At 38.1% G+C, this 22,647-nt stretch overlaps 1 protein-coding gene across 1 annotated transcript; it reads left to right on the top strand.

Moving 5' to 3' along the window:
* The first annotated feature begins 496 nt into the window (after positions 1-496).
* Positions 497-22,501, top strand: STXBP3 (syntaxin binding protein 3). The gene is made up of 19 exons (XM_058842257.1): positions 497-595; positions 3,436-3,485; positions 4,211-4,292; positions 5,685-5,761; positions 6,385-6,463; positions 7,853-7,953; positions 9,834-9,988; positions 11,545-11,635; positions 12,566-12,690; positions 14,118-14,222; positions 14,725-14,782; positions 14,990-15,055; positions 15,476-15,556; positions 16,186-16,324; positions 16,914-17,020; positions 17,455-17,553; positions 18,464-18,549; positions 20,201-20,349; positions 22,361-22,501. The coding sequence occupies exons 1-19, from the start codon at positions 553-555 to the stop codon at positions 22,450-22,452; spliced, it is 1,785 nt and encodes a 594-aa protein (XP_058698240.1). The 5' UTR covers positions 497-552; the 3' UTR covers positions 22,453-22,501.
* The last annotated feature ends 146 nt before the right edge of the window (positions 22,502-22,647 follow it).

The raw sequence follows: 22,647 nt of genomic DNA, 5'->3' as shown, positions 1-22,647 counted from the left end.
TGCTCCAGCTGCTGGCTCCCCTTTGAGAACACGACTCTGTGTCTTCAAACTGACAGGCGATTATAGGCGTCAACAGCCGCTATCATTCTACGACCGGTCAGTGTTTTCCTTGGAGGATTACATGCATGCCAGCGGGAGCCTAGGGGCCGTTTTCGTGAGGGAGTCCCCGGTTTTCCCTCGAGGGGACCCGGGACTAGGGCAGGTTTCGGCAGCCACCTCGGCCGGGCGGTCTCCAGCTCCCCTCTGCTCCTCACAACTCGCCAGGGGCCGCCTCGGGGGTCGGGAGCGGCTCCCGCCGTCCCGGGCTCACCTGAGCAACAGGAGGCTCCTTCCTCAGGGGGCGAGCCCTCGTCACCGGGCACTTCCCCAGTGGGAGTTTTGGACCCCATGGCGGCGGACGAAGAGGGCCGGCTCGTGGCGGGCTGGTCCGGGCTCCTGAGGGGCTGATCCCGGCCGGCAGGAGCCGCCCCGCCCGGGATCGGGCTGCGCCCTCCGCCACCGCCCCTGAAGAGGGAGGGGAAGGCAGCGCTGCCAGGCGGGGCTGGCAGCAAGATGGCGCCGGCGGTGCGGGGGCTGAAAAGCTTCGTGTGGCAGAGTAAGTGACTGTAGGGCTCCTTCCCCGTCCCTGCGGCGGGAGCTCCCTGGGGCCGTTCAGTGGGAGCTGACCGGCCAGCAGCCTCCGCCGCTGAGGCGCCGGCTCCGCGTAGCCCCGTGTGTGGGGTCGGGGGTGCCCGCAAAGGTGGGGTCTGAGGCCGCTCCCGACGCGGCCGGAGCTGCTCTGCGTGTCGGAGCTGAGGCGGCCGAGCGGGGTTGGGGTCGGGCCTGGGCGGTTCTGTGGGCAGCCGGTGTCCGGCGGAGGCTGTGGGTGGCGGCTTCTGACGGCTATTACAGGTGGTGACTCGGCGCGCCGGTGGGGAGTGGCTGCCCCGTTGCCGCGGGTGTCCGCAGTGACAGCGCTGCAAAGAGACGCTTGTGCGCTTTTCCGAGATAAGGGTGAGCTCTGTAGGCTGCAGCCCGCCTGACGGGCTCTTAAAGAGTCTAAACTTAAGTCAGGTCTTAAAGCACTTCTCTGTTACCTCCGAGCTGCTACTTTTTGAGAGTGCTCCGTTTCCAGCATGGGCTCTCTGCTCTCTCACGGAGCGGCACTTCCCACTTTGTGTTTGGCTTCACGGTTTTCAGTAGAAAAAGTTGAAGGTGTTCCTAGGTAGTCTTACAAATGAACTGCGGATATTTATCTCCGTGTTTTGGAGCGGGTTCTGCTAGTCCATATTACAGAAAATGAAGTTGTAACTGCTCCCTTCCTTGCTGGAGTAGAAAGACTTACAGTATTTCAGGTAGCGTGAGACCTTCGGGGAAAAGGCATTGTCAGCCATCTCATCCCGAGCTTAATTGTACTGAGGTTGTGACTCCATGAGCTGCTCAGCCAGCCTGGCGACTGTCATTGAAATGGGGAGGTCCTGCTGCCGTCTTGTTTTCATTTTTCTCCTCTGCTTCCACCTGAAAGCTGTTTGCTTGTGTCACTAGAAGTGAAAAACAGACTGTCCCTCTGGAGTTCAGTCCTCAATTGCTGGCACCTGTACCCCAGTCTGAATGAATGAGATACCTTTGTTTAAAACTTAACGTTTAGAAATCCCCACTTCTGCTGCTTTGTTTATCCTGCTGCCTTACTCTGTTTTTTGTGCCTATGACTGTAAAGCCAATGTTTTGTCCTGAAACATTTAATAGAAGACTTGGACCTTAAAAGGGAATAATTTGATCAAAGCATGAGTGTGTCATTAAGGGCCATCAAGACTTTTGAAAATGGTGTTGCCAGTGTGAGGAACAAAGATTAGAGTGACAGTGAAGCCATGTGAATAATAAAACATTTTTATTTCAAGCTTAGTTAAGAGGAACTTCTGAAATGAATGCTTTGTTAGTCAGCTAACTCCTCTTGTCTTTCCAAGACTACAGCAATGAAAATCAAACTAAGACATTGTCTGGCACTTTTTAAAATGAGTGATTGAAGGTCATAAACTGCTGCTTCCTAATGTTTCAGCAAACATATAAATTGGGGTTTTTATTACGGCTGATTTGTCTGAAAATAGTGATGCTGATGCTTTATGTAGCAGCTTGTGTCAATGTGTATCTTGTTCCTGCTCTGTAAATAGGCATAGAAGTTACACCTGTGGTGTATGGAATTCAGGCAGAAATTTCAAGCAGAAACTGTGGAAAAGTTAATTCACACAAGTTTGTTGTCAGTTAAGCTCACAGTTATGAGGACAGAGAAAGCTGCCTTAGGAGACAGTTGATCTCTCCTGTGGATAAAATCATGAAATGAGAGCTGCTGTATATAGTTAATCTCTATATGAAGTCCTTTCCACAAGGAATTCTGTTTGGTTTTTTTCCCCCAACTTTAAATTGCTTTGTAGACTTGTATAGTAAGTTCTTACCTAGCCATAGATAGCTATATTAATTTTTTTAAATGATTCATCATTTCTGCAATTATGTTTTTTTTTTGTAGTACTTGCTTCAGGAAGTGTGTTATAAACGGGTCATTAATTTTGCCAAGGTGTGGTTTGCTTCTTTTTTTTTTTTTTTTTCCACACAGGGACTTGTCAGCCTGGTGTTCTGTCAGTGTTGCCTATAGTTCTTTTCTAGATGGTGAAGTAAAGGTAGAAGAAAAGCCTTTGTAAACTAATTGAATGTATTCAGAGAAGACAAAATCTGAAGGGTAGTTAGTGTGTATGACTGGTATAAAATCTGTGAGAAGAAAATGAAAACCTGAACAAGAATAGAGTGTTAACCTGGGTTTGGTTTTGGTGTGTGCAGAATGCTTGCAGGAGAATAATTATTTTGAGAGCCTGTAAACCATTGTAAGCCAATTATTTGGTTGAAGCAGCTGCAGGTTGAGGGCATAATAAATAACAGTTGGAATAGTGCAGGGGCAAGTACATGGTGTCTGGCTGTTAGCTTGGAATAAACTTTCATTTTATTATGGGAGAAAACTGACTTCTATATTTTAATTGCAGAAATGAATTTCAAGACAACTGAACTATGCGTTTTTATGTTCTGGTGTTTTTCATAGGCAAATATTGTAGAAAAAATAAAATATTTGAGATTTTGGACAGGATTGTTGGGCACTCGGCTTATTAAAAGGAATACTTTGTAATGCTAACAGCTAATTGATTGGCAAGAGTGTTCTCAGAAAATATGAATGTTAGTCAAATTTTCATGTGGTTAGAGAGTTGTTATTACACCCATGTATATACCTAGAAATAGGCAGGGATAGTTTGTGGTGAAGAATTCTGTGCTGGTATTTATCAGGATGGGGTTTTTTTTCATTTTTTTTTTAGGGCTCTGAACATATGAATCTTAATGGATGATTTTTTTTTTATTTTTTTTTCTTTCTTAGTAACGATTTGATTCCCCTAACCGGTAAGCTGTTTCTTTTTTCAGAGCTGAAATCAGCAGTGTTTGATGACTTTAGCAAAGAGGAAGAATGGAAGGTACAATTTTCTTAAATTTTTTATAAGAATTCTGTCATCATTGAACAAGAAATCTGTATCGCTGACTAAAGGACAAATACATAAAATTAATGGCTGGCATTTTCACTTCTGTCCAAGTAATAGATTTTACTTTTGGTAACTCAGATCTCTGTATAATGCATATTGGAAGATCTAGAGGCTAGTACAGGAAGAACAAATGTTTAGTAGTCTCTTTTTTTTTATTAGTTGTGAAGAAAAATTAGAAACTGTTTGTGGTTATTTTCACTTTCCTTTTGAAAGACTTATACTTTATTAATTTCAAAATTTACACTGCACTGCAGTACATGTGGAGCAGGATTCAGCAGTATGATACCTGTTAGAACTGCTTAAGCTATAAAACAGTTTTAAAATAAATACAGATATATTTGAGCAGGTCATGTGGTAAAGTAACAGGAATTCAAAAGACTTGAGTCCAAGTGAAACTTTCAAAATACTTTCTAGTATGTATGGGGAACAAAGCACATATTTAAGATTGTCCTCATCTTTGGAAATCCTGTACATTAGGAGCTGTCTTCTGAGATTAATTTATCCCCGCAATGTTGGTGTATGCAGGTAATGAAAAAAACAGAGTAATAAAATAGTTTTAGCTTCAAACTTCTATGGCAAGATGTTAAGGAAATGACATGGGTTTAATATAGCTGATTAATTTATCTAAATACTTGTGTGTTTTCTTTAAATATGCTTAGATAATGCTTTTAGATGATTACACTACCAAATTACTGTCACTGTGCTGCAAAATGACTGATCTACTGGCAGAGGGTATCACAGGTAAGCATAATTCTTATTGATGCACCAATGGAAATATCCTGATAAGAAAAAGGGAAAGACTGAAATTGATTAAATTGATAGCACCCTTGCAAGAAATGGTCTTTATTTTGCTGATGAAGACAAGTAGTTACGGGGTATTAAAATAGTAGACTTTCAGGCTTCTACAGTAGTTAGTCAATTGGGATGGTTTTTTTTTAAATGAAAAAAACCAAATGTTTCTGTGTCTGAAAGGTCAAATCCCCCTTTAAAATACTTTTTTTTCTAAAGATTGCTCTAAGAGTTTTTTTGTTTGATTGTGTTTTTTTGGTGGTTTTTGTCCTTTTACTTTTTTTTTTGGTTGATTGTTGTGGTGGTTTTTGGTTTGGGATTTTTGGTGGGTTTTTTTGGGAGGTGGGAATGGGTGTTTTTTTGCTGATGCCTATTTTTGAAATTGCAATAAATTCCCAAAATGTAAATGAACGGGTTTTGATCAGCTTAAGGTCTAGATTTTCAGAAATGCTTGTGTAAGAGGGCATTGTTTAGACTTAGTTATTTATTCCACAATACTATTCTTGTTCCAGTTATTCAGCATAACATGATTATTCTGGAAATACAATAGTAGAGCTGTAGCAATTTTGCTTTTTGGTGTGTGTTTTAAATTGTAGGTGCTACTTATCCTTTGTGAGAAACTTTTGGTGAGCATGTGTCCTCTTCATCAAGAAGAAACCTTTTATTTTTAGTGAGCAAACTACTGAAAAGAACCTGTCTTTCCACATCCAGATGTCTTGACATTACTTATCTTTCTTGTTCCTCCCCCATAAAATTTTTGAGCCACAAGAATCTCTGCATTCTCAAGCTAGTGTACTGTAACACTATACAGTAATGACTTTATTAAACAGAGAAATACAAGAGATGAGTGAAGCTGATTTTCTGAAAATGTCTTCATTTGTGCCTGCAGTTATGTTGAAAGATGGTAATTGCCCAGGAAATAAACAAAGGACAGAAGAGGCTGTAGTCCAAAATGATGCCCTGCATAGTTTCTCCTTCTCCTTCAGTGTGCTGGAAAAAGAACTACCTTGCCAAGAGAGTTCCTAGTGGGCCCCGTAGTTGGAGTATGTTTGCAGTGCCACTCTGTTGTAGAAGTGTAGAATACCTAGGAGGAATTTAGTCCTACAACTTTAGTTGTCACTAGACTGAGAGTCGAGAAAGCCTTGTGGTAACCTTCTGTATCTAAAATAACAAAGAAATAAATCAAGGCTCTTGGCAGAAGGTACATCCTTACCTCTAGTATTGTGGACAACTTGACTGCTGTTACTTTATTTTTATCAACTCGATATTAAAATATGTGCAGTATTTTCCTTAAAGATGCATAATGTTCCTAATTACAAAAATGTAATATTTCTTACTTTATAGTGGTGGAGAATGTATACAAAGACCGTGAGCCTGTCCCACACATGAAGGCAATATATTTAATAACTCCCACCAAAAAGGTTAGTATTTTAAAGTGTTGCAAGATCTTTCATACAGAAAAAAAGCAACCTGATTTTAGAATGTTTATTTACTGTGTACAGCTGTGCTGTACTTCTGCATTTTCTGATACTCCTCTGTGTGATGCCTCATTTCCCAAGATGAAAAGCCAATGGTGTGCCACCATGCAATACATTGCAAACATGTACCTTGTGGTCAATGTAGGCACTCTGTCATTGCTTAGCAGTTGTAACCTCACTGAAAGAGATGTTGTATCACGTAATAATGCAATACATTGAAAAATAGAGTTCAAAGTAATGGCGCTAATAAGAGATTACTGTTACTTCCTAAAAATTCTTGTGAGAATATGTCTCAGCACTGTTACAGCTGGAAAATTATGCAAGTACTGTGATGTGTGTGCTTCCTGAAATGAGTTTGATGCGCGACTGACCATCTGTAACTGCTTGTTATTCTTCATCTGAAATTAAAAATCATAAACTTCAGTGTTTTCTTATATGTTGAATTGCTGTATTCCTAAGTGGGTCTTGGTAATAGGGTGGGAGGAGAGGAGGGAGAAGCTTTGTCTGGTGTGTGTAGAAAGGCAAAACACTGGCATGATGGGTTTTTTTGTCCTTGCCCCCAAAAGTCTGTAGATGGACTGATTGATGACTTCATCACTAGATCATCCAGCAGATACAAAGCAGCCTACGTGTATTTCACTGACTGTAAGTAAGCTTTTGGGTTGTAGTTTAGCAACTTCATATAGGTAAATAAGTAAGCTGCACACTTCTCTTGTTTATAGTTGAGTAAGTGAAAAGTTTGGGCCCTGCTTCTCTCAAGAAGGTTTGAAACTCAAGTTGTTAACCATATATCTGGGTTGCCAGGCTGTAGTCGCCATGCCGTGTGGCAATAGTAATTTCTTTCACAATTGGCAAACAGTCTTGATTGTTTTCCACCTCTGCTTTTGATTTGGGTAATGTAGTCTTTTAATTTTTAAATATTCCAATCTTCTCCTGTGTTAGAGTGTGGGGGAAGACAATTCAAGTCAAACTATGTGTCTCTACATAAACAAAATAGTACTAAAAACATAGCTGCATGAGGACTTTCTGCAAGAGCAGTGTTAGTAATTGGTTGCTTCAGGTAGTTCCTGAAATGAGACAGCTTTTTCCCTTCCCTGAAAGAAGGGGCCTGCTGAGCCCTTGCATGCGTGACATAAATTGCGTAGCAGAGGCAATTAGTGGGAATGGGGTTAATGTGACTGCACATGCCCTTGCAGTCAGTCAGTGTGACTAAAAGGGCATGTAAAGAGGGGAAAACAAAAAACCCAAATGTGCTGCTAAAGGCAGAGACTCAGGTGTGCCTGTCTTTGTGGACTGTGCATATCTGCTACTGGATGTTCTGAAAGCAGTATTAAATTACTATCCTAATTCTTGGTTTCTTGTTTAATTTTCACACTGAAGCAGCAGTTATTGTTCTGGAAAAGTACTGCTATCTTCTGGTATGCTCCATGGTTGCAAGTGGGCAAGCTTTCAGTTTGAATACTTGCCAAAACTTTTCCTGTTTGCCAAAACTTTTTTCCTGAGAGGAGTTAGAGAAATAAGTCCATCACTTCCAAGTCTGTGTAGTATTTGTGTTATCCTTGTGTTCCTTAAATTCAGTTTCTAGACTGGGATCCAATGTAGCCTGGAAGTGTGGTGGAGTACCTTAGACATCTATAATTAAATTCCATATTTCTGTATTTTGCTCTTATATATGTACACATGATTTCTTTTGGGTAGCTTGGGAAACATGACAAGGACTAGCAGAAACATTAACTTTGATAAAATCAACATACTTCAGTTGCAGACTGCTAATGAGTATTCAACAGCCTTTTTGCTTGCAAAAAGCTGGTATAAATTGAGCAGTGGAGCTTCTCAAAAAAGATCTCATAAACAATATTGATTATAAGATCTATTTCACTTTAGGTAGGAAGAGTAGGCAATTCTTTTTTGTATTTTATGGTTAATTGGGTCTTAATTTAGAATTTTCTGCTCTGAATACTGCATGCTTAAAAGTGAGCTAACTGCTGGAAAAGTACAAATTATTTATACTTAAGAGTCTCCTTCTTTTCCTAGTTTGTCCTGACAGCCTCTTCAATAAAATTAAGGCTTCATGTGCAAAATCCATAAAAAAATGCAAGGAGATCAACATTTCCTTCTTCCCTTATGAATCTCAGGTAAATTTAATTCTTCATCTTAACAGTAGTCTGGAAGATTATTTTCAAATGCTGTTGACCTTTTAGAAAACAATGAAATAGAACGTAGCTTTTGACTGACAAACTCTGTGTGAGGTATTTCCATTTGGGCACATTTCCAGTGCTTGCTTATGCTTTTCAGATGAAAATAAATGCTCTTGTACTCAAAGATTTACTCTTTGCACTTGACCTCTTTGCAAGACTTGGTGTCAGTTGCAATAGGGAGGTTAAGGAAGGAATTTCTTCCCTAAGAGCAGGCAAGTATTCTGATTGGTCTTTAGTAAGAGTTTGTTACTGCTGATACTGAGGTGATGCTGATACTTTGGTAGGTTGGGTAGGTTGGTGCATAGGAATTGGAGTAACTTGGGCTTGGTTAAAGTCAGGAAAGAACAAATGGACTAAGAGAACTGAAGGGGAGTGGAACAAAAACCACTGCAATTTGACAGTCTGAAAAGTGAGAGGAGAGCATGGAAATCCTGTTTTCTCAATGAAAGATATATACTACCAATATACTACCAGTGGAAACCAATTTTTCCACGTGCAGCCGCACAGTAGGTGTGTTGAGAAAGAATTTGTCGCTTGTGCCCCTCATCAGACACAGAGGGCTGAAATGCACACTGATCCTCATTAAGACAGTGAAGCCTTCTAGCTCTGCCTAGTTCTGGGAGCTGGAAAACTAACCAGAACTAACCACGGATGTTTCCCATGTCAAACATTATCAACACATCAAGGGTGACAACTCTTATATATACCAAGTGGCAGGTGAATATAGGAAGGATTGCTGCTAGCCCTGTCTCACTGTGGTGCAGTTTCCTGGATTGAAGACACACTCATTTTTATTATAAAGGGTTCTTTGTTATTTTGGTTGAGAATTCATCAGGGGATAATGAGTTTGGTGGTCTGTTTGTTTGCTTTCCAGTGAGGATGATGTTTACAAGTTCTGTTTCAAGCTGGTTATGGGAGCCCTGCCAAAGCTGCTCTTCTGTACCAAATAAAGCCTATGAAAATGTTGTGGTCCTGGTACTCCGGAGGACTCACCATGAAAGCAGAAATCAGGACTACTTTTCTGAAGTTGAAAATAAGCAGCACATAGCCTGGGCAGCACTCTTCTTGCTTTTACTGTAGTTTTGTATTCTTAGTGTCTGGGGTTGTGAGAACCTTTTGAATCCTTAGCAGAGGAACAATGTTAACTCATCTGCCTGCTTGCTGGGATGCTAAGAGTAAATAATCAGACTGAGTTCTGGGCAAAGTTCAGGTGATTATCTACTCAAGTGAAGCAAACACCTTTATCTGGATAGACGTTCTTTGACTCGGTAGTTACAGAGTCCACCTGAAGCTAGAGAAAATCCATTTACTGACAATGGGATTGTTCCCATGTTTACATTCCATTTACAAAACTGTTGAAAAAGCCTTTCATCTCTGTAGTACTAAGCTGCTTTAATCAAGATTTAATGCATTTAAAGAATTTCAGCTATTGAAGGTAAGTTCTTAATATTAAAAGCAGATACAATATGTAAAATTTCATTTTAAACCAATTTAACCTTGATGCTTTCTATGATCATTCTGATATTGCATTGTGTGGCTCTGTACAAGACACTGGTGGGTGTTTATTTGCTTCTGTCCTGTAGGCAATTTGAAAAATAGAGTAATTTACATAGGAGACTAATAGGGAAAAAGTCTAAGAACAAGAAGACGACGAGCAGGGATAGGGGAATGAGGGTTGGTTTGGGATTTCTTTCTTTAGTGTCCTATGTATGACTTTTTCTTGCAGCATATAGTTTTAAATTATTAGCAAACTTTTTACCAGGTGTTTTGGGAATCTGCAAGTTCGGCCCTATTTTTCGTGTGTATGTTTTACGTAGGTATTTACTCTCAACATCCCAGATGCATTCTACCGCTGCTACAGTCCCACTCTGGAAAAGACAAAGGAGAAAGATGCTGTACTGCAAGTCATGGCTGAACAAATTGTTACCTTATGTGCCACACTAGATGAGAATCCAGGAGTACGATATAAAAGGTGGGGCAAAGTTAGTGTTATATTGTAATTTCTTTCAGTTCCAGGGTGTCTTAGTTTGAAAAGACAGGTGTCTGCTAAGGAAGGCAGGAGCCTCCCTTGAAATGGAACATGTAAACCCCCTCCCTACAAATTATTATAATTTTGAAATTGAGGGGCTCTCAGGCAAAGATATAGGAGTAGGAATAACAATTCTTTACTAGTATGTATAAATAAATTTTTAAAAACCTCTACAACTTAATAGGAAAATTAAAATAAAATGCAGTAGTACAAAAAACACTGACAGAGTCAGAATGTAGCCTGACACCCTGTTGGACCAGGTGTTGGCAGTCTGATTAAATGGTGGCTGCAGTCCTCCTGGAGTGACAGATGTGGTTCTGCTGAAGCAATGATCCTGCAGGAGGGTGTAGTTTTCCTCTGAAGGTGCAGTGGTGGTGTAGATGGGTCCTGTCTTCCTCTGGGAATCCAGTGGAGAAAGGCTGCCTGTGGTGTTCTGAGTCTCAGATTATACCCAGGTAGGAATGCTTGGCTCCTCCCCCTGGGTGGAGCATCTCCCAATGGGGTGATGTAATTTTATCAGTCATGCAGTGAGACTCAGTGGCCCCTTAACAGAAGATATCCCCCAGGAGGGAGGATGGGTCTGGAAGAGATAAAGAACACTGCCCCACCTGGTTTTAACTGCTGGTAATAGAATACATACTTTTGGTTACATCTTGCATTGCAATTTAAGACATAGGGCTTACCACGTTATTTTGTCATAGCTTGAGGCTGCAGCATAATTTTTTTTTTTTTTTTCTTGTAGCTGTGGATTGTTTTTAATCCACAAGACTGAGATATGGAATGACAGGAATTTGTGAAGTGTAGGTAGAGCAGTGTTTTTCTATGTACATCATGTAACAGTACTTGCTATTCCCTATCTTGTTCTGAATGGTTTGTTTCATGTCTGGTCAGTAGGGTGACACTGATATGCTGCATTCTTGTATGCCACATGCGTAATCCTGTAATAGAATTGCTGCTGTTCAGCTGTTTACAGCTCTGCTTGGTAACAAGAAATTCAGAAATTGCTGGGGCACATGGGATCCGGATTTCTTGTAGAGATATTGAGAAGAATGCCTCTTTTGAACTTTGAAAGGGATTTACTATCTTTGAAGTCAAAGCAGGCTTCTAAAATTGTATTCAAGGACTGCATTCCATGGTGTAATGTGAAGTAGTATCTTATTCTCTATGAAGGTAACAAATAATTGCTTGGCTGTTTTTTTCTGTTCTTTTTCTTTTTTTCTTTCTCGTTTCCCACCTCTGAGTGAAACTTTAGGTGCTGGCCCATGTGCCAGCTAATGCCAATCTTTTGGCTGAAGCTGTTTCTGCTGTGTGAAATACCTGAAGCATTCAAAGAGTGAAATAATAATGTAAAAGTGAAAATATATTGGAAATATTTAGAATGGAGTTCAGAAACTTGTGAAAGTGGAGGATCAATCTAGGGAATTTTCTGTTTTAAAGGTAGCATTTTAGTGTTCTGATGAAGAAATATGAGTTATTTTTGCATGCTTCCTTTTTTCCAGTGGGCCATCTGATAGAGCCAGCAAACTTGCACAGCTTGTTGAAAAAACTCTTGAAGACTACTACAAAACAGATGAGAAAAGCCAAATAAAGGTAGAAAGTGAACTAAAATGTTTAAATTTTTATTTTTTTATAAGTTTTGGGGAAAAAAATCTTTGTATTATTCTTCAACAGTTCAGTTCTACAAATATAAATCTTATTTAATAGTAAAGGCAACTAATTGCCATTTAGTTGTTTTTGTGGATGAAGCAATGTAGAGAATAATAACTGTTGGGAGTAAAGCTGTATTTGTGTGACCAAACTGATTTTATTTGAACAGTTAGCCCTGTGATAATGTAGTGGGATGCTACAAACCTGAAGACCAGTGGATAAATATTGTTTTAATATCACCTTCCATAATGTCATGTGTAGAAGAGGCTTCCTGCAGAATTGAAATATTTCCCCCGAAGGGTTATATTGTCCACGAAGATACAACTTTTCACATAAATAATGGTTTTGATCTGTCACTACAGATAAGGCCTGGTTGGGGCAGCTGCTTAAACACAAAACCCTGGGCTAAACCATTCTGGCTTTATGATTTCGTGCTTTGCTACAGAAATAAATGTATGTGCTGCTACTGCCACTTCACTAAATCCCTAAATGAAACTTTTGGTTGAATGTTTGGAGGACTTTTTCTGTATTGCAGCACTATCTGATCTGCAATACAAACAATGAAGTTATCTGTTAAATCTCTGGGCAGTCTTTTTTGGGTTTTGTTTGTTTTTCTTTCATATTTTTTGTTCACTAGATGAATAAAACTCAGATTTCTGAGTATATTGAAGTGGTCTAAGAGCATTGCTTTAAAATTAGTATTTAAAACCATTGTATATCATTAAAATGTTCAAACACTTGGGCCATAGTGCAGTGTTTTTCAGTTACTTTTATAAAAATACCTGCAGTGGTGTGACTTAGTGCAAATAGATTTAACATGCATTAACTTTGTACTGTATGTCTTAACTTTGTGTTTGTTTGGTGGCTTTCTAGGCTAAAACCCATTCCCAACTAATAATAATTGATCGTGGCTTTGACCCAGTATCAACTGTGCTCCACGAGCTCACCTTCCAGGCAATGGCATATGATCTGCTACCCATTGAAAATGATATTTACAAGCAAGTACTTTAAAAAAAAAAGCTAAATAGTTTATTCTTGATTATAAAATCCCTGAAATTGTTTAGTTCAATTGCACCATGGCAATATTAGCTGCTCATATTGCATAATGATTGCTTCATTTATTGTTAGTCTTTCCTCTTGGATTTTTAACTTCATCTTTTTCTTGACTTCCTCCCTTAGTTGTGATTAGGTAGGATCTAATTGGCATTTTTGCTAAGTTTTGAGTCCAACAAATTGCATTTTTTAAGGACTAAGTGCCTTGTACTACTCTTGTAAAGCCTTGGGAGTGCACATTGAGATTCTGTAGATTTTCTTTCATATTGTCAACTTCTTTTGGCATAACAAGACAAGCAATAACTGAATACTGAGAAAGAGCTACGTTATTACTCAGGAATGCTCACTTTTATAGCTCCAGTCATGTAATTTGTGTAGTTACTAAAGTTTACATGTTTTATTGTAAATACACGTTTAAATCACTCATGTTAGTTTATAAGCACAGTTTGGAGTAGCATTCATTTGCATAAGTTATGTGCTTTACTGTCTGATTGTTCTGACAACAAGGATTTTGGTAGGACTTTGCTTTCTGATGACCCACTACAGGCAGAAGAGACCTGATGGCCTCTGTTTAGCCAAGCAAAAAGGAATGTATATCTTCAGTCAGAAGCACTGAGTGAAGACTTTAATAGAAAATTCAAAGTTCTATGAATCTGGGTTTGATTACTGGGTATGAAGATGTAGCAGAGTATATTTTTTAGGTAGTCATGATCTGACTTTCATCATTAATCTTGTAATTTTTTCTTTCTTTTGCTTTCTGGCAGTCGGCACTGTGTGAGTTTGTGTAAATGTAAAAATATCATATAGCATGATTGCTATCTTGTTTTAGGTTTATTGCTGTTTGTAGTTACATAATAGCTGCTCTGTAATGCTGTGCTGCAGTTTCTTTTACATGTGAAGTACTCTGTCCTGCTTAGCATTTTGTTGGTGAATGTGACTTCATTTTCCTTTAGTTATAAAGTCTTATGGTACACAGAGAAAGCTACACTTGGTAATTGCAGTGTGTATTACTTTGTGCAGTTTGCATTTGAAACTACAGGGAAGTTACCATTGAAAACTGAAGAGAAATTGAGGTGCATGTAAATGTGTGTTTAAACCTCTAGTTACTGTTGGTTGAAAACAATGTGCAGAAGCTATTGCCCCAAAGAATCTAAAATTCATCTGCTGCTTTTATTTTAAAATAGGTCATCTGTAAATTCCTTCTGTAAATTATATTTTGTCAGGCAATAGCTTGGTTTATAAATAAAAACCTTAGTCTATTACTGCTGTTACCGTTTATGTTGATTAAACTGTTACAAATATTACTGCAGTAAGTGATGAAAATTGGGGCGAACCAAAACCCCAAGTAATTGTCTGAATTTTCCCTTGGAAGATACAAAACAGAAGGCTCTGGTGGGAAGGAAAAGGAGGCAATTTTGGAGGAAGATGATGACCTGTGGGTGAAGATGCGGCACAAGCATATTGCAGATGTGATAGAGTATGTGAATAAATAACAAAGCCAACTGGTTGGTTTCCTTGAGAGGGGAGGGTGTTTGAGCTGTTTATTGGGAATACAGGGAGTAATGAACATGGTTTGCAATACAGATTAGATTCAGTTAAGTAATCAATGCCAGGAAGAAATTGTACTTCAAAAATACAATATGGACCTAGTATGCAGTTATACTAATGCTACTTGCAGTTCTTGAGGTAAATGGAAATCAAGTAATTTCCTGGCAAGTATTTTCAAATATTTGAAATCTGAAGGGGTTATTTTGCATGCAGTACTACCAAGCTGCTACATCAAATGACATTATAAAGATATTGCAGATAGAATATTTAATATTTCCTGTGTAAAAAATCACTCTTTTCTCTGAAGATAGACCTGTATTTCAGGCTATTACTTTCATTCAGAAGTTTTTCTTCCAATTCTTTTAAGATATTAAGAAAATAGTTAAGAACTCATGTGCCATTGCCTTTCATTATTTTCCTCTTTTCTTCAGGGAAATACCAAAACTTTTGAAAGATGCTTCATCAAAAACAAAAGCAGCAGAAGGAAAAGTAAGTTGTTTAAGTTGAGGTATTGTTTTTCCTGGTAATTTAGTTATTTTCAGCTGATCAGATCCATGTAACTCATGGATCTACTACAGAAATTAAGGCTTTTCTTAACTGGAATTTTCAGGGGTTGTGGGGAAGCGAGGCAGGAGGGGAAATAAGCATGTCGTTTATTGGGGCAACAGATTTTCAGGTTGTGACATTTCTTTCCAGTTATCCATATCTGCTCTGTCCCAGTTGATGAAGAAGATGCCACTCTATCGTAAGGAGATTAGTAAGGTAAGGCTTTTTTTGTAATCACAACTTCACCATAAATAATTCCGTGCGCTTTAACTTTGTTTTGTTGAAGTGTAGTTTTAGTCTGTCATTTTCCTGTGGTGTGCTATATAGCTGTTCTCCAAATTAATGTTTTCACCTTCTGTAAAATTTAGAGAAAAAAAGTTTCCATGTGTTTTGTTTTACTGTGTAAAAGAATGAAATAGTTTGTGTGCTTTGAGGATTAAAATATCATAACAGTTTCATGTTTTGCAAGGTATTATGGGGGTCAATCTCTTAAGTGAAGGGGAAAACACAGAAAATGCTTGATTTTGTACTGAAGGATTGACTCTTGTAACCAGTAAAAATTATGGATATGCTAGAAAAAGAATTGAGCTACGGCAGCATTTATTTTCTCTTTTTTTTGTTCTTTCTGTCTTACAGCAAGTTGTTCATCTTAACATAGCAGAAGATTGCATGAGCAAGTTCAAATCTAACATAGAAAGGCTCTGTAAAACTGAACAGGTGTGTTTAAAAAAAGCCACAAACAAAACAGCAACTTGGCAAGTATTGCAAGTACCACTTTTTTGTTTGCAGGAACAGAAGCTTGTTTTAACTGACTAAACTACTGTATCTCTTGCCTTTATTTTGTGACCAGTTTTTGAGGTAGTAGTATTAAAATTAAGTGTAATATACGAGGCTCTTAATCTCCTAATAAGGTGGTGTTCCTAAGAGTTTTGGGGGTTTTTTTGGTCTTTAAATTTGGCTGATTTGTATAAGGATCACGTTTGTTTTCATGGATCAAAACTCCTATGAGGTTCCTTTAATATGTTGTGCAGAGGGAAGCCCTTTTTAAATGTCTGGGAAAAGCACCTTTTAGGAGGCATTACATTGTGATTATAATTTGCATTTCTGAGAATGCTAGATATCGCAGTTTTAAATGTTTAAGAGTGTTATGTAATGTTATTAAAATGCTGTAACTATGGAAATAAATATCAGACTTGTCATACTGAGTTTAAATTGATGCAGCTTGATTGTTTCCTGAAACCTGTGGTTTCCTAAAAATGCCTTTCCAAACACACAGAACAACGTTGATTTAAATTACTTTAATTATTTTAACCATGATGTCTGTTTTTTATTTTTAATTAATTTAGGACTTGGCTCTTGGAACTGATGCTGAAGGTCAAAAAGTAAAAGACTCTATGAGAGTCCTCCTTCCAGTTCTGCTCAACAAAAGTCATGACAGCTATGACAAAATCAGAGCTATTCTCCTGTATATCTTCAGCACAAATGGTATGACAAGTTGCCCCATTTTTTTTCCTCAGTGCTATGAACTTAAACTCAAATTTTAGGATTGTACAGTGGTTATAGTTAGCTTAAGTCTCTGCATTGAAATTGATAGCTGGGTTTGAAAGTAATCCTGTCCATCCTCTGTATATTCTCTCAGATTAGCAGCAAAGATACAATTGATAAGAAGTTAAGAGATGTAATTCAAGTGTAGATTAATATGATGTTTTAATATAATTCTTATTCTTGCATGTGTGCAGTAGTTTGTTTTCTTATTTTCACATGGTATTGAAGCTGTTAAAGGGGGAGCTCTATTTCAGTTGCAACCTGAAAATTAAGTCAGTGGGGAAAAATTTGTTGTAGAGAAGGAGCAAATTGGCTTGATGTCAGTCTGAGCAATCTGTAGTTTTGGTCTCAAGAACGAACCATTAAAGAAAATTTTATCTAAAATAATACTGTATTATGTTAAACTTAGACTGCTCACACAGAACAAACAAAAAAGTTCTGGTCTAAATAGTAGCCCAGAATTTGTGAGACAAAACTGGTCTTACTCACAGTCACTTGGTAATTGTTGTCTGTTTTCCATATATTGAAGGAACTACCCAGGAGAACTTGGACAAGCTGATCCAGAATGTACAAATAGAAAGTGATAGTGATATGATAAGAAATTGGAAATACCTTGATGTTCCTGTTATCTCTTCAGTAAGAATATATTTATTTATTTTGTAATTTCCTGCCATCCAAGGACCTACAGCTCTTTCAGCACATCTTAGTGATATTATCCAGATCTGGTTCTGGAAACAGATAATTACTAGGAATTTTTTTTTGAGGGGTAAATTTTGAAAATTATTATTATATGTTAGTTGTTTAAAGTAACATACACATAATGTTCCCTCTGCAATTAGATGGTGACTTGAGCTAGTTGATTTGGGAAACTGCCAACTTACTCAGTTCTTTGTCTCTGAAGTTCATATTTCTAGTGTATCCTGAATTCTAGAGGTATTAATTATTGTTCTTTATCATTATTATTTCTTTAAAATCTCATGATTATCCCCTCTCCTTCTGCTACTGACTGCTAGTAAGTTTCAAAAATCCAGACACTAAATAACACAACCATATTTTGAAAATCTTTTCAGTTTGTTGCTCAGCAGCATAAATACACAAGAAGGGACCGTTCTAAAGAAGAAACCTTTCAGCTTTCTAGGTGGACTCCTGTTATCAAAGATGTTATGGAGGTAAATTTCACCAGCTAATTAATTCATGGGTGCAGTGCAGAGATTTACTTGAGTGAGTTGTTATAGCCAATCTTTTGAATTCCGCAGTATTTTGAGTTAATTTTGTTAATTACGTCTGGTGGGCGAAGTCATCACTTCTAGTCTGTCTCTAATATAGAGCATTAGACTGCTGTTAGTAATACTTCTTGTTAGAGGTCATTTTAACGGTGAAGCAAATGAAAGTGAAAGCAAGAAATCTTTTAGAACAGCTTGTCCTGAGATTCGCAGTGTTTGGTATGGTTTAAAGATCTGTATCTTGGTTTTAACTCCAATGGGTCTTTAAACTGCAATTCCAGTCTAAACTATAGTGTGGTAGAGCCTGAAAGGTGTTACTTGCCAGAAGTGTAGTTTTATTGTCCTTAAACCTCTTCCTAAGCATCAGTCAGTGACTGATATCAGACATGATGGTGAGTTTATTGGAGTGTTAGTCCAACTCAGTGCTGTCATTCATAGATTCTTGGTGGCTTTCACATGTTCATTTATGATTTCAGGGGACCCTGACTACTCTCATACATTGCCATATAGAAATTAAATAGATTAGGGTTATTACAGATGAAAAGCTGCTAGTGAAATCTGAACAGTTAAATCAGTAATATGTTTACTAAAGAAGCATGTGTATTCACAATTCCTTGTGATACACAAAACACTTATTATACATTTTAGCATTATGTGGTCCAGCATTTTGTTAGGTCCAGCATTATTCTCATGAATAGTGTGTAGGAGCACTATTCATGAGATGCTACTTGCAATTATTTGTTGGGCTGCATGTTTTAGTGTGAAATTCCAGTTAGACATTCTTTCTGAAAGTTGAAAATTGCTGGGGTTAAGGTCTGTATCGCTTTTTAAAGTGTATCTTTATTTTGCATTTCAGGATGCTATAGAAAACAAATTAGATTCAAAAGACTGGCCTTATTGTTCCCGGTGTCCTCCCACATGGAATGGTTCAGGAGCAGTAAGGTAAATGTTTTAATTTCCTGAAACATAATTTACCCAGATCTCAGCATTTTTGTCATTTACATTCTAAAGCCTTACAGAAGTGTGCTTACTGAACAGCAAAATAACAATTTTAAGGTAATGTTAATGTACTTAGCCTATATTTTTATTTAATCTAAAACATACTTAAGTTGGTTGTTATTTTAGTAATTCTTAGTAATGTATAGGTTTTTTTATTTGTAGTATCTCCTTTTCGGTTCAAGGTTAGAAATAACATTTCATATTCCTAGAATGAGAAGTTTAAACCATTGAACTTGTTAGTGTGTAGTTTCAGGAATGAATGTTCATTCATGTTTACCTAATGTGACTTAGGTAAAAAGAATGTTTTACTTCTGGAAGTTACCTCTGCTATGTTAGTGGTGGTGACATTATTTGGGTTAATGACCTCAGGAAATTAAATTCATCTTCTGTAAGCTCTCCCATTAGGAAATATGGGCCTGTTGGGCATTTGACCCCTGTTGCCAGGGAGTGGTTTAGACAAGACCAGAACAGTTGAAGATCTTGAAGTGAATTTTCTGCTAATGAATGTGAAATGTGTACTTGCATATTTAATGATTGTCACTGAGAAGTGATTTTTGGAATTTTTTGTTTTGGCTCATTTGTACTATTCCTTTTTTCTCTTTTTAATTCTACTAGCTCTGGAACCTCATGACCAGTACCTGCCAATTTGAGAGCTTTATCACTTTTTATAGTGTTATTTAAATGGTGAGATAAATTAATAAAGATTCCCAAGAGTGTTTCTATCACGGGAATGCTCACTAAGTGTTCCTCTCTCAGGAATGCTCACTGCACTAATCAGATGCTGGAATTCAGGGAGGGAAACATTAAACATATACAAAATGTGGAAGACACACTTGAATTGGAATGTGTACCTTACTAAATTAAAAACAAAAAGTAGAGATACACAGCCTTAGGAAAATAGGTTTTTTACATCCATTTCTAATTAAACTGTTGGTGGTGTATCCTTCTGTTCCTGGATATGCCGTGGGATGATCAGTGCAAGAGAATACTAGAGCAAGTCCCTGTACGCTGGAACTTGATCTGTCTTATGGGCTGGTGAAATGTGGGGATCTTGAAGGCACTCTAGAAGAGAGATCAGGACTGCAAATGACTTTACCTGAGTCTGCAATTACTACATATGTATTAGTCTTCTAAGCACTTCAGGCTGCTTTTGTTTTTCCTAGGTATCTGAATCTGATTAGATAACAGACAAATATTTTCTTTAGAGATTCTGTTCATGTTTAGAGATGGAAAAGCCCAAGACTCCAACTTTTTCAAATTAACCTCTCCTGAAAAATGCCACTGGAACTGGGAGCATGCAGAGTTAAGCTGCTTGGCAGGAGTCCTTGGCATGTTAGCTGTGCGTGCAACAAAGTTTTTATTTTGTATTTATCCCCCCCCCCCCCCCCCCATGATACCTAAACAGTTTGAGTAATGTGATAATTAAAAAAATTAATAAAACAAGTTATCAATTTTTCTAAATACTTTTGCTGAAATTATAATCAAACATGACATGAACTGCATGACAAATTGCTACTGCTTGTTGACAGTATAATTTTAAGCAAAAATTAATCAGGCAAGGTGTATAAATGTCATCTTATGAAATCGTTTGCAGTGCACGCCAGAAGCCTAGAGCAAGTTACAGAGAGGATCGAAGGAGCGGTGCAAGGCTGATTGTATTTGTGATTGGAGGAATCACGTACTCGGAGATGCGCAGCGCTTATGAAGTTTCTGAGGCCTACAAGTCCTGTGAAGTTGTTATTGGTAAGCTTGCCATGGGAAACACACATGGGGTGTGTGCTCTACCATGTGTGGTTCTGGAAAATGTAAGAATCATTTTTCTTAGATTCCCTCTGTTGGTTCACCACACTAATACTATAGTCAGTGTATTTCTTAAAACTATGCACTTAAAATCATCTTTTCAGGTTATCTCAACTGTTTGATGTTTGGAGGGAATTTTTTGGTACAAGATGTTAAGGACAAAACAGTTGTGCTCTACAGAAGAAGTATGTCAGAGATATGTCAGTGTACAGCAGATGGGATTTCAAGAGACCTCTATTTCTTTGCATTACAGTTTCCTAACAAACTTTTGCATCTGCCGGTGCTTTATCTCCAGTGGCACTTGCTACTCCAATTGCTTTTGGAAGTAGGAAAGCTGACAGACTAGTGCAAAACTGCTCACTTTGAAAGGAAGATAAGTATTAAAAAACCGCAACAATCCTAATCAAAATCCTACCCAAAAAACTAAACAAATAAACCCCAAACCACTTTTTTAGTGTAGTTTGGTTGACTTTGCAACCTTTTCTAGTTTCTGTTGTGGCTACTTGAGAGGCTTTGCATAAACTACACAATGATTAACTACTTGGGTCCTGAAAACTCCCCTGCTTAAGATTTGGCAATTGGCAGCTGGTGTAGTAATCTTTCAGCACTTTAGACATAGTAAATGCTTGTTCCATCAGCTGCTGTGCTTCAAATAAATTTTAAATAGCGTTACAGGAAATAACTAGGTGGTAAAGCATATATATATATATATAGGAACAGAGCTCCTGCACACAGAACCTTACCACAGACCTGTGTTCATCTGCACGGCCAGCTGATAGCTGGGTCATGTAAAGCATTCTAAATTGCTTGAGAAGTCTATATTTGGCATTTTAATTTAGTCTTGAGATTCAGATTGAATCTGTCTACCATCTGTGATGATTTAAAATAAATACTCTTCCTTAAAACAATTCCAACCTTGATTCTGAGATCTAGAGTCTGTTAGCTCAAAATATTCATTTACAACTCATATACAAAATATTGTAGGTGTGTTTATGTGTGGTTGGTTTTGTTTTGGTTTATTTTTTTATGTGCTGGTTTCATTGGTGGTGGTTGAGGTAGGTTTAATGCTGGTTCTAGTTCTGAGTGGTAATGGAAAGAGCAGGACAACAGGAATGTAGTTTAACCAGAGTATTTCTTCATCTGAGACTTATTTACAATACCATGTTTAGTGTAGATGTAGCTGGTGTTACTGGTGTATCTGGCACTCAGCACAGCACCATCTTCCCTTTTGTTTACAGATGATTCTTGTCATTTTTGTTTGTATTCCTGATTTCTGAGGGAAGGTGATAGTTGCAAAATTTCCACATGGATTACCGAAAGATTGACATTTGGCTGTGTTCCTGATTCAGAACTCCAAGAATAGTAGCCCATTCAGAGTGACACTACTTGTTGCCTTCAGAACTGCAGGGTGACCCTTCATGGCAGAAGTTATAATCACTGTGAGAATAAGAGAGGTAGTTGTGCATTGAAGAATAATAAGGATTTTCTTTGCTGCTCAAGACTTGAATTTTGTTTTTTCAAGGAAATGTTAGTCAGTAAAAGCCAATTTTCTGTAACGTATTTCTGTGGAACACTACTGTTTGTGATAATCTTGAATCCAGAGAGTTTCTTGATTCTCTCATTAACTGACCCTTTCACAGAATGGCAGGTTTCTTGCAGGCTGGGACAATTGTCCAGGTTCAGTCCTGTCTTTCAAACAGGGGAGAGCAGGACTTGAAATTTGTGTTCCAAGTGTGAGTCCTGATCTGGATGTCTGAGTGTGGGAAGAGGGACATTGCCTACCTAGTGGTGACACTTACATGATGGTGCTTTATATGAAAACACTGTGAAATGCTGTGCTTCTCCGTTGTCCGGGTGCAATAAAAAACACTGGCATGTAACTGATGTTTTAAAGAGGGAGTATCTGAAAGTCAGAATTTGGCTGATACAGTTCATATTTATGTTCTTTTGTCAGGTTCTACTCATATTTTGACACCTAGAAGACTACTGGAGGAAGTGAAGAGCCTTAGTAAACCCAAGGATATGGTCTGCATTAAGGATGAATAGATATGGTGATGTTTATGATGCATTAAAACCACAAACAGTATGTACATATTCTAATGGAACTGACTTTTCCAAATACTGCACTTCAATACTACATGGATCCGAATGGGAGGCCATGTTATAATTTAAATTTGCTGCTTTTGGGGGAGTAGAAGGCAGAGAGATGAAAAGATAAACGTGTGTTTCTTAGGTTCTATT

Source organism: Poecile atricapillus, chromosome 7, assembly GCF_030490865.1.
Source record: "Poecile atricapillus isolate bPoeAtr1 chromosome 7, bPoeAtr1.hap1, whole genome shotgun sequence".
In the NCBI taxonomy this organism is placed as follows: Eukaryota; Metazoa; Chordata; class Aves; order Passeriformes; family Paridae; genus Poecile; species Poecile atricapillus.
The sequence above is the reverse complement of the archived record's forward strand: the minus strand, read 5'-3'. Positions and strand labels throughout refer to the sequence as shown.